The sequence below is a fragment of the Aulonocara stuartgranti genome (genome assembly GCF_965226115.1).
Source record: "Aulonocara stuartgranti genome assembly, chromosome: 20".
In the NCBI taxonomy this organism is placed as follows: Eukaryota; Metazoa; Chordata; class Actinopteri; order Cichliformes; family Cichlidae; genus Aulonocara; species Aulonocara stuartgranti.
This window is the reverse complement of record NC_138956.1, coordinates 13,844,599-13,857,610: the sequence shown is the minus strand read 5'-3', so window position 1 is coordinate 13,857,610 and position 13,012 is coordinate 13,844,599. Positions and strand designations below refer to the sequence as shown.

The window sequence follows — 13,012 nt, the reverse complement described above, 5'->3', positions numbered from 1 at the left end:
TGTTTACCACTCATCAACATCGCTGATGCCACTAAAAGGAACTTACAAGCCCACGAGATCTGCTCCATTTGCGATCAAAGAGCCAAAGGTCAGACTTTTCCTACATAATGAGCGTCTACTCTGACTTCAGCTTTTTAAGCTGAACCACAGCTTAAAATTTACATTGTAGGTCCTGCCTTGATGACTAGTTTGACTCATGCGGTCTGGCCTGGACAACTGCTCTGGATAACAAAGCACTATGGATAAGGACTTTCTAAGCTGTAGGACGGAAACTGTAAGACTTGGTTATTACATCTCCTCAGGCTTCACTTTGAGCACAGGAGCACCACAAGGCTGTGTGCTTAGCCCCATCTTCTACGCCCTCTACACTTACAACTTCAGAGCCCAGAGGGTCATTGAGCACTCACCCATTTTATCATCTGTTTGACTTGCTGCCCTCAGAAAGGAACTACAGGGCTTTAAAATACTGCACCGCTCTGCTGGGGAAAAGCTTTTATAATACAGTCAGGTGCATACTGAAAAGCTTCCCTTGAGCCCCCTCTCCCCCTACTGTACAACTGGATGTATGAATAATCTACTGCTTTTACACTTGATATCTTTTATGATTGTAATGACTGTACATGCAATTTTATTCTTTCTTGTAATGGTATTTGTTTTTTTTTTTTTAGTTCAAGCGTTTTATTGAACTTTTAAAAGAACCTAAACCTGGATGTGTGGATGGCACAGCAAAATGTATTCACAGACAGCTGAGGGTAAGTGTTGCAGAGGCATGACAGAATCACGCCTGTTTGTACTGCAGTGCTGTCTGAGAGCCCAAAGATCATCAGTACCCAGAATTTATTTTCAGCTTTGCGCACAGAGATTTCTCCATATATATACAGTGGCTTGCAAAAGTATTCGGCCCCCTTGAACTTTTCCACAATTCCAGAATCTGTGGCAAGATCTGAAAACTGCTGCTCAAAAAACGCTGTCCATCTAATCTGACTGAGCTGGAGCTGTTTTGCAAAGAAGAATGGGCAAGGATTTCAGTCTCTAGATGTGCAAAGCTGGTAGAGACATACCCTAAAAGACTGGCAGCTGTAATTTCAGTAAAAGGTGGTTCTACAAAGTATTGATTCAGGGGGCTGAGTAATTACGCACACCCTACTTTTCAGTTATTTATTTGTAAAAAATGTTTGGAATCATGTATGATTTTCATTCCACTTCTCACATGTACACAACTTTGTATTTGTCTTTCACTTGGAATTCCAATACAATTGATTCATGTTTGTGGCTGTAATGTGACAAAATGTGGGAAAGTTCAAGAGGGCCGAATACTTTTGCAAGCCGCTGTATATTATCTGCTATCTGGATGATTGGCGTTATGCAGGAGGAAAATTTCACCCTTAATGAAAGGATAGGTTTGACACGTTTTACAGTGTTTCTTTTAAAAGCTACGAATAGCATTTCCTTGTGAAATTTTTATTTCCCTTTGGCAATACTTGTGGAAAAATGCTTTATAGACGCTAGATACACAAGGTAGGTGAAACTAAAAATAAGAATACAGGGTAATTTGGAGGCTACGAGTACACAAACCATTGCACTCATGTATTTTACGATTAAATCAACAGATCCTCTGCATCTGCTCCACCTCACTTCAAAAAACATTACCGCACAAAATAAATGCAATTACACTGACTGGCCAAACATGTGACTTTTAACAGTTGCTCTCCGACTGGGGAACTTGTATGTGCCAAATGTGAGCTCAACATTTTACAAGCCATGTGCGCCTTCAGAAGGGATGGTGATGCTAGATGAAACTATTAAACAAACACTTCTTCAGAGATATTGCTCACATTAATGAAACAAATGCACCCAAAGTGGGACCATTTGTACGGTAAGGAAGCAAACACAGAACACAACATTGTGCTAAAGTATTTGAAGACATTACTGGTCATGGACAACTTTGCCTTCTATGCCAGGACCAGTTGCAAGCATTAAACCTAAATGTAAGAGATTTTTCCTCACATGAGTTCAACGACAGTAATATTTACAAACTATATACTCTAAGGAGCTTGGAAAACAAAAGCGTCTGGACTTCTTTAAGTTTCTTAAGATGTTTCACCTCTTATCTGAGAAGCTTCTTCAGTTCTAAGAGTAATTGGTGGCAAGTCCTGGATTTAAGCCCTATGGGTGTGTCCCCAAGGTGGTCATAGACCCCTATTTATTCACATGAGTCCAAGTGTGAAAAGGAGTGTGGCTCGAGGATTAGGTAGAGCTTCTCGGATAGGAAGTGAAACGTCTTCAGGAAACTTAAAGATGTCCAGATGCTTTTCTTTCCTAGCTCCTTAGACTGCAATGGATGACTGAGAACCTTCACAGACATTGATGTATATAACATTATTCTTATGTAGCATCTATTATCTTGCAGTCCTAAATGGGAAAAAAAAAAGGAAAAAGAAGAACAAGCAAATGTTCCTTAACAGCTTTATCTTTCCACTTATATTCACTAATTATCAGGCAATTATGTAAACAAGGCTCTTTCAAGGGTACTTTCTTTGTTTTCCAGCTGGGAGTGGAAAATAAATTCCCCAGCCTCGCTCTCTATTTTCCCCGGCAATAGTGTGGTTCCATTTTATGTTATTGAGCCACATCGGGCAAAAAACATTGATTGTCAGAAACCTTACAACTGGCTGATAACACCATATATCTGTGGATAACACTGTAAAATCTACTAATGCCAGTTCATATGCATGCAGACATTATAAAATTGAATCTAAACAGTGTGATGTGGGGTTTTTATAATGCCTGGGCACACACTGGGTTCGTATGTGGCATGCCCTGGATGGCCTGTGCACCATGCCGTACCCAAAGCAGCATTATAAACTGGTGCTATTGCTGATCTGTCACCTCAATAACAAAGTGTACAGCGACACCAAGACGCAGGTCACACAGAATGAATCTGTGCTGGTCTTTAGCTACAGCAGCACACACTTAGTTAAATGCATGAAGGACTACATAAGAGCCCAAATCCTGGCAGTCATGTCCCGAGTACTTTCTAAAGTACCACATCAAAAAGACACAGAGTTTGTAATTAAATTGATCCAACCAAATTTGCAGAAGTTGTAATATATTATTTCTTTGCACGTGGTCACTGCAGGAGAAGCTGAGCAGCGAGGCATGCCTGGTCCTTTATCGGCACAGACGCTGCAAATTATTGTAGAACTTGTATGTTTCCAAATATTTGGAGGAGCTCATGGCAGAGGAATGCTACTGAATTTCCTTTCCTAAAGCTTTGGCTTTCCTGCTTCAGTCTAGTTTAAAGGTAAAACCACAGAGAATTGATTGCAAATGAGTTGTCTAACCACAGGGAAACCACTTGAAATGTTCCAAGAGTATAAAAATCCACTCATGTGGCACTCAGGCCCAAACAGTCCACCTTTGCTGAGGTTGAGGCATTTAGGGCACCATGGTAGCTCAAATAAAACAGAGAAATGTGGATTTCTTTTTACATTCAAGGCGGAAAAAATGACCACAAAACTCAATCATTACAGACAGACGTTTTTTCTTGCCAAACTCTCATGGTGAGAAAAACTACCTCAGAAGGGTAGGCAGAAAAAAATGAAATAAGGATACAGAGCTGAGGTCATGATGCTGCTTCTGTTCCTGGGTTTACTTTCCATATCCTAAGACAAGAAACTGACAAATATTAAACCATGAACTGTGGGTAGAGAAAAAAAAAAATGCAAATGAGGCATGACACAGGTACGCTACGTGGATCAGCTTGATTTGGCCAATTTCTGTCTTCAAAGTCTTCTTCCTCTTTTGCTTTCTATTACAAAAGCAGAACTTTCTAGTTTGACTCTTGCTTTATCCAGTGAAAGTGTGTAAGTCTGACCATTGGTCAAAGAAGAAGTTTCACATTTGGGAAATGCATGAAATGCCTCTTTAATTACTAAAAAACAACAACAACCAAACAAAAAAAGCAGTTGCCTTCACATCCAGCATGCATAGCAGCATTAGTATTAATCTGGAACGTTCTAATATTCTAAAGTCTAATATTCACTGTCTCGCTGAAGGCAACATGAAAGCATTGTTACTAAAAAAATAATACCAAAACCCACCTAACAGCAGGTCTGAATATTACTAACAAATATGAATTATTTTCTTGGTTTATTCCATTCAACAGCTCTTTCCAAACTTCAGGAAATCTTCTGTGGCACACCCAACCTTTTATTCACACAAATATATTATTACACATTTCCTTCCTATTTTCATTCATTCATTTTAATCTCATGCTTGTTGTTGAGCTCTTCCAACAGCACTTTTTTGCATTTTAAATTCTGTCCTGCTAACAATAAGATAAAAGGCAGGTGTCATGGGTGTGACAAAAAAACTCAAAAGCAGGACTCGCAGACAAAACAAAGTGAATAAGAACAAAGCTCCAACTAGGTCAAAAGTGGATGAACAGAAGACACAAAATCCACAGTGGCACGTAAACAGCAAAAGCCAAAGGATAACAAACTGCAGCAAGGGACAAAAGGAAACTCGGGTTATTTATACACAAAGACACACTGAGTGCGCTCAACAGAAGTGGAAACTGGTGGGGAAAAGGATCAGCTGAGACTAATTAAAGTCAAAGTAAACACAAGAGAAAACTAATTAGCAAAATAAAAGAGGAAATGAATAAACAGAGAACCTTAATAAGGAGAGAAGGAGGACGCTATGGCATGGACTAATAACCCTTAACAAATAGTAACTACAATTAAGTCCAAAGGTACTTAATGGAAAAATGATAGAGAATTGTATTAATTACACCATGTTACTTTTGTAAAGATTTTCTCTACGTAAGTCCTGTTTTCCAATAAAATAAAATGTTCTCAAAGTTTTTAAATCACATTTTCCTGTTTGTTAAATGAATTCTCGTGGTCCACCGGGGTGCAGCAACCCACACTTTTGGCATCATGGCCATACAAAAAACTCCAGTATGGATTCAGGTCACCGGCTCCCAGTCTGTATAGAGAACTAAGGTACCTGCCTGCTGCTTACTAAATATCAAAAAGTTGATTCTGGGACGGAGACTGGAAAGTCACTTGGATGAGTGATGAAACGTTTCTCTCACTGAAAACATCGTGTCCAGATGAACAGAATCACCTTTTTGTGATTTCCTTACCTGATTGGTTGAGCATGCATCAAGACACTGCTTACTAAATATTTAACAGTCCTGGGGGACCTGGGAGTGAAACTAATTTTGTCTTCTAGGACGGCTATTTATACCCTATGGTGGTATCCAACAAAATAACATCGCGAATGCTGACATATGCTTGTTTCAAATTTTGTAACCTTCAGTGCTGGACGGTGTTGATTTTATTTCTATTGATTTGATTACAGTTGAGGTGGTTCGGGCATCTGACCAGGATGCCTCTTGGGCTCCTTCTGGGCGAGGTGTTCTGGCCATGTCCCACTGGGAAGAGGCCCTGGGGCAGACCCCGGACAAGCTGAAGCAGGTGGCGAGCGAGTGAGAGGTCTGGGCTTCTCTGCTTAGGCTGCTGCCCCCAGATAAGCGGAAGAATATGGATGGATGGATTACAGTGTGGACTTGCATAGGATATGTCAGGACTCTCATCTGTGAAAGGAGTTCAGAGTCCTGTTGAAATTTTTGTATGTGAAAGTGTAAGTATTAGTTAGTAAATAGTTATAAAATTTAGGTTAAAAAAACATGCCATCATTCAAGTACTGGAGTTTGTGCATATGTGAAAAGACTGAAGAGTGGATCTGTGGTCAACAGGTTTACTACTCCCCAATGAACACTTCTGGAACTTGATGGTTTTACAAGTTGCAACTATAGTTTTTAACACAACACAAACCAACCACAGGAAATGCCTCACTGCAGCTTCTACTGCAACAACAACGTGCAGAGAACTCACACAAATGTGCTCCATTTTATAACCTCTGCAAACCTGATGAGTCGTTCTCTGGTGTAACAGAAAGTGCTCGACACACTGCGCCACCCTGAGTCTAATTAATACTGCGAGACACTCCAAGCCAGACCAAGAGAACTAGATATAAACATTTAAATTAGCAAAAGACACAGAATCAACTTTGACAGCTGTCACTGTTGGCTCTTGAAATTAACATCAAACTGTAAAGTAAGCTAAAAAAAGGTAAAAGCGACTAACTGTTGAATCCCTCATGACACCTTATTTTTGCAGTCTTTTTAACACATTTGACAAAAGCTAGTTTAGTGCCTAAACCTAACCAACTGTGAAAGCTGTCTCGTGTTGCTTTTTTGAACGCTTGTATCGAGTTCTCTTGATCATGGTTGTTTAAAAAAAAAAAAAAAAAAAGGTAAAGAAATTCTGCTAAGTCTGGAAAAACAATAATAGCACATCTACTTGTGGTTTCACAGAGCACCAGACTCAGATGTGGATGCTTTTCTGTGTTTCAGCCTTCTATCTCGCATCATCTTAGCTTTGCCGCTCAGCACTTCTACTACCACAGGAAGAGCTGCGCCCATCAATAACACGATGATATCAGGCACATCATGTGCACGGTGAGGCTCAGTGAAGAGATGAGGTCCTTTTACCAAATTTCAAATAATGAAGTCAGCCTCTGTATGAGTGTCATCGTAAGTCTCACTGATCAAACTTCAGATCTAAACATTTTCTGAGATAGATTTTTGTACTCTTGGCTCTGTATGTTGACATTGAGATCAGGTGACCTCAGGCACAAAGCTGTGTTAGCTATATGCACAGATAGCCAATATTCGACAAATAAAGATTATTTTGAACTGTGAATCATGCAAATCTGCTGTAGTAGAGTCAAAGAAAAACATGGAGCTGGAAATGGGAGTAACAGGTTCCCTTTAAAAGTGGATGCAGGAATCGGATTGCCCCACCAGGAGGCACTGTTGCTCATCCTAAACACTCAATCCCGGTAGACTCTGTTACAGAGATGATGAGATTTAAGTAAGATTGCTTTCCAAACTGAATCTGCAGATAGTACTGTCCTATCATGTGCCAGCTGAGCATTACAGGCACCAGCCAATTTCCTGTTCCACACAGACACCATCAACTACTCAGCAAAAGCTCCAGTACTCATAAAACTAAACGCGGTTAGCTGGTAGCTTCCCTGATCACTCTCTGTCAGTATTACACAGTATTACACAGCAGTGATGTGCGATACCACTGATTTGCTTTCCGATCCGATACCAAGTAAAATTCAGGGTGGTATCAGCGATACTGATCTGATACTGATACTTTGTACAAAAACTTTTTTTTAACTTTATCCTTTATTTTATCTCAAATTATAGATTCATAATGATTACAGGACTTCAGATTACTTGTTCTTATCACTTAATAATGCAGAATTATCATACAGAAAACTGAAGTTGTGTGCCATTTGAGCATGTTGCCTGCCTGCAGCACTAAAGGACTCCTCGAGAGACGTTTGTCTCGCCCTAGCAGCACCTGTCCCTCTCCTCGTCTTCAGTTTGCCTCGTCATATTCTGTGATATGATTTACTCTGAGGTGTTTGACGAGGTAAATGGTGTTGCCAGAACACCTCACTTTCTTGCCACATGTATCACAAACCGCATCTTGGCTGTTTGTGGAGGTAAAATACGTCCACACATTACTCCATTTACACCCAGCCATTGTTGTGAGTGCGCACGCCAAGGGGCTGCAACACATTTATACAGCCGTATTTCGCACACGACTATTAAAGGCGGAAGAGGAAGTAGTTCCTTCCAATGTAGACAATCCAAATGGTATAGTTTCTTTCCACTCTGTTCCTCTTAATGATAAACTACAAATTTACCCTACATTACTAAAATATCGATATTTTAATATGAGAATCGATTCTAGAACATAAATGACTGGTATCGGAGGAATCGATATTTCAGTATCGATCCGCACATCACTATTACACAGAATGAAGATACAGGGCTGCACTTTAGCTGAGTAGCCAAAGTCAGAACACATTACAGACCACAACACAGACTCCATGTGGCCTCCAGAAAGCTGGTGATCAGTCATGAGGGATCTGTCCACACTTCAGTCCATCTCCTCACACTTCTAAATAGCTCTCCAGTTTGTGTTTCAACAGCCAAGAGGAGCAAGGAATCCACACATTTTGCTTCACATCAATTGGCTCTTAATACATTTTGATTTACTGTTTTCCCTGCCTGAATAGACAGCAGTGTCACTGAGCACATCTGTCCCACATTAAGAAGACTCTGCAGTCGCTTTTTAACGTGAGGCAGCACAGCTGTTATTGGGCCATGACTTCCACACCTCCTGGGCAGTGCACAGTTAAACATTGACATGTGATTTTCTGCATATGCAGCTTTGTCTGCACCATTTTGGCAACTGTCCTTCTGACAACGTGCATATTTTTAGATAAGTGAAAAAAAAATCACCTGCTGACATTTTTTTTGTTTTCATTTTGCATCTGACAAAACCTTCACCTTTAGTTTCTGTGGCGCAAAAAAGATGGTGTCACATATGGAAAAAGTGTTCGGCAAGCAAAGGCATCGGCTCAAAATATACAAAAGTCTGCATCTAATGTTACCTGCATGGTGCCATTTTAAATCCGCTTACTTTGCTGAACAAATAGAAGAGAAGCAGACATTGGATCTGTTGCTGTGAGCATGTTTTTAATATTAAGAATATTTTGCCTTTAGTGGTTGAAAAGCTGTCATAAAAGTTTTAAGATGTGTTTTGACTATAAAAGTACAGAGAAGTACATATATCATCACAGTAAATCTGATTTATAAGGCAGGAAACATGAGATTTCAACATTTTCCCCCCCAAAGTCACACATGGGCACATGTGCCATTTAACTGAGAAAACAGCTGAAAACTAGAAAAGAGAGCTAATAATGAGTTGGGAAAATCCGAAGGATACTGTATGGGGATTTATTTGGATTAACAGAATACAGAAAAATCTGTTTACACTCACAGAAAATCCTTCAATTTATAGGACTGGTCTCAGATTAGTTTACAACAGCAGTCATAAATGTTGGTAAACTATGACCTCTGCTGATCATAAAGAAAACAGCCACCAGGGTTAAAAAAAAGAAAAGAAAAAAGAGACTCTTTTGGCATAAATAAAACAGCCGGAGTAGAGTATAGAGAGTATATATGTGTTTTAACATCACATTCTATGTCAGCCAGCAGATGGCACCAGTTGATTATATTGTTTCCATCAGAAATCAGTGAAAACGACCATGTACAGTTGGTATCCTGCAGTGCAATGTAAGGTGATGTTTTTTAGTCCAACCAACAAAAACTGACAACTATGAAGTAAAACCCTGCTGTCTGTTTGAAGTATAGACCATTAACTCAGCTCTGTACATGTTAGCAGATGGACTAGGGGTCAAAGTAAAACAACAAGTTCACCTCACATAAATTCTTTCCTAAAGATTCTTTGTGTAATCATTTTTTAGGTTCAAGGGCGCAGCTTTTCTCATAAGTTTGATTTTATTCACTAACTTCCCATAAAACTGGCCCATAGTGTCTTGATTGATTGCAGATGGAGCAGGATGCTAAGAGGAGAGCCAGCATTTTCATAACCACTACCGTGTGCTGCAAACTGAAGAGCAATGTGCTCTGGAGTAAACTGGACTAACTAACTTAAGGGACCCGAGGGACTGACTTACTTTTTGGGCGATTTAACGCAAGTTTAATGCATGTTTTGTAAAGTGATCAGTTAACTAACTTCATTAGCTAGGTAGGAAAGACAACAAGCTGTTAGCTGGGAAGTTTTCATTTTAAACAACTGTGAGACTACAGGCTTGACTTTTTCTCCAGGCCCTATGCAGAATTCAAATATTATTAAATATCTACAAACAGCAGCAATTTTAGGACAAATAGAAACGATCATTTAAACAGTAAATAGGTGTTAGCCCAAGGGACTGAATCTGTTAAACTACAGTCTCATTTAGACAGAATTGGTGCTGTTAACATTCTTTACTTTGTCAACATGGAGATGATGATATTCATTTGGCTAATGCCCAGGATGCTTACTACCTCTGTGGTGCAGCAGCATGCACATGATGGTAAACGAAAGGATGGAAACTGCAGTTTACCCATTGTCCTCAGCAGTTCTAAAAAGTAATTTATTTACATTTAAACAATAAAACCCATAAAGCCATAAACCAGCCCAAGCCAGGAAAAAACAGATATATCAAAAACACACTCTAGGACTAGTTTTACAAAAGCCAAAACTGTTGAGCTCACGCCAGTGACTGAACCAAAAGTCTTAATATTCAAGGGCCTGACAGCCTCCTAAAACGATACTTTAAAAGAAGGAATTAAAGTCCCCTTATTAGTCCAATAAAAAAGTTTTAGTGGACGGAAAGTGTCCCCCCTCATGAAGCTGCCTGTCTGAGAGAACTAGTGGCAGTGACTAGCCCAAGCCACTTCACTGTGGTCTGAGTAATGATGGGAGCCTGTACTCACCAGGGTTGGGCAGAAGTCCGAAATCTTCACCACAAATGAAAACATGCGAAACATAAAAACACACACACTAATAAAAGTAAACCATAAAACACATAGAATAAATTATTAAAATTACTTCCACCCTGTGAATTATACACTGTTCATACTGTTTGAATTGCAATTTAATCAAATACTAAATGGAATGTTCAAATAATGTGAAATTTTGAAAATGAAAATAATGCCTACTGGGGTCAGCGGGGGAGCTGGCCCCAGGGAGGGGTCACTTGCCCCTCCCTTCCTTCCCTCCCCATCTCTAGCTGCCTCCCTCCTCCCGCTCCACCACAACCACCCACACATGCAGGGCCGTGGAGTAGGGGTGTGTCACCAGGGTGCAGAGGAGGCTACCCCCCCTCTGTCCCCTTCTGGCTGCCTCTGCCTCAATTTTATCCCACAACTTAGACATTCACATTACTCACACTCTCATTACACATACATATAGGATCTTGGGGGTGGGCACGATACACGGAGTCCAAATTACCATCAGGGTGTACACCTCACCCCTGGCGTCGCTGCCCACCTCTCAATTTTAAATACACGTAGACATTGAGGGCTAGCAGGAGGGATATTGCGCTTACCTGCTGCTCTCTGGCAGGTAGCTCCATGCCCTCCTGGGTTTTAAATGCACCTTAGAACACACATGCATCAACACTACAATGAGCGGGTGGAGGGAGGTTTGGAGTCTTCTCTCACCCCCATTCTCTGCGGCCTGCTGGAGCGGGGAGGCTAGGAGGAGGAGTTGGCCGTCCGGCTGTGGTCTGGAGTGTGGAGCCTTCCTGCTGCTGCGGAGTCGGGGCGGTCTGCCTCCCCCCACCGCAGGGAAAAGGGTAACACCACCTGGGTCTGGGTGCAGTTCCCCCCTCCAGGGGCAAGGGTACCTAGACCCGGTTCGTAGAGTACGCTTGGGGAGTGTGATCGTGTGTACAGCGTCTCTTTATGTCTGTCTCCACGTTGGTTGAGTGTGGAGTAAGTGCATAAGAGAGCATGAGGGTGAGAATGGATGTTTGTATCTGCCTGTATGTCTGTGTCTATATGTCAGGCTGGGTATCTGACGCCACCTCTCTGGGGACATCTCAGGCCCTCCAAGGTTTGGAGGCCTATCTCCCCCTACCACCACTTCCCCTGCCGGTGGCGGACTCCCAAATCAAATCAAATCAAATCAAGTCAAATCAAATCAAATCAAATCAAATCAAATCAAATCAAATCAAATCACTTTTATTGTCACATCACATGTGCAGGTACATTGGTACAGCACACCGATGTCCCTCAGACATCGGTGCGTTGGTGATTCTTTGTGTCCGGGGATGGGCGTCCAGGTACACACCAGCTCACTCCTTGGCGGCCGCTTATCGGGGCCTGGAGCCTGGGGCTCGCTCGGGCCACTTCGGAGGTGGGGTGCCCCCGGCCTCTCGGCCTGGGGCTCGGTCACTCAGGCGCAGCTGGCTGCCGGCGGAGCTCACGGGCGCGTCACTGCAACCCCCCCTGGCTTCTGCTCCGCGGCTGCTGAGTGACCCCTCATCTGGGACTCTCCTCAGCTCTTTCTGGGACAGTGGCGCGGCTGCCCCTCTGTTGGTCTTCCTTGGTCTCTTGTGTTCTGGGGGCCTCTGGATGTCTGGAGTTTTGATCTCCTCCATACCTGCTTCATGCCCTGGAGGACGGGGCAGTGCCCCCCCCACACCCTCTAGCAGATCATTACATGAAGGAACCTTTTAAATACAAGCGTGCTCATGCTCACAGGTGTACACACGGGTGATCACACCCACAAACTACACCCTTTTTGGCTCCTACCTCAAAGCACACTGTGTTCTGTTGATCTTATGTGCTGCACAATAATGTTTAACATTTAGTATTTACTGTCATATTCCCATATATCATTGTGATGTTGTTTATTCTATTACTCTTGTTCTCTTCTGCTTGTTTTCTTTTTTCTTTCTCAACAGGTGATCCAGGTGATCGATATATGCATTTTTTTTCTCTGCTCATTCTCTTGGTTTTTGTTTTTTGCCCTTCTTCCCCGTCCCTCTTCTCAGCTGTTTCTCTTTCCCTCTTTCTTTCTCCCCTTCTTTTCCCCAGTCAAGTCTGTCCCGTATTCAGCAAGGGAAAATAAAATAAACAATAAAAGGTGAATCAAATGGACCATTACGGCAAGGCTGGGATGGTCAATTTGGTAAAGTAAATCCGTTGGGCATCTTTCTTTGCCTTTAGACAACAATTCTGAGGGCAAAAAAACCCAAACGGGACAGGCAAAAAAAAAAAAAAAAGTCTTGAAATATATCACTTTTTCCACTATGTTCAATTGTTTTTTGACTTGCAGTAGTACGTTCCCAATCGGCTTGCTAAGTTAAGTCCTTAGTGAGCCAAATAGCTACACAGTGTTTTTTCCACTTCGGTTTGCATGTAGCTGCCATGTTTTTGGTGGCATTTGTGTATGTCATTGAATTCTGATAAAAACCATGTAAGGGTGTAGAGTGGGTTCATGTTAACACTCCATTAAAATTTGAACATCTGAGCTCTTCTTCAAGGTCAAACAAGGTC

The 13,012-nt window shown here is 41.6% G+C and overlaps 1 protein-coding gene across 1 annotated transcript in view; it reads right to left on the bottom strand.

The window, feature by feature from the left end:
- LOC309697331 (uncharacterized protein) overlaps positions 1–12,123 on the bottom strand; it is a 521,790-nt gene extending 509,667 nt beyond the window's left edge. Inside the window, exon 1 of the mRNA XM_082519175.1 lies at positions 11,929–12,123. Within this exon, the coding sequence (XP_082375301.1) occupies positions 11,929–12,111 (183 nt within the window). The 5' untranslated portion in view covers positions 12,112–12,123. The remainder of the gene's footprint in view (positions 1–11,928) is intronic.
- Between the last annotated feature and the right edge of the window lie 889 nt (positions 12,124–13,012).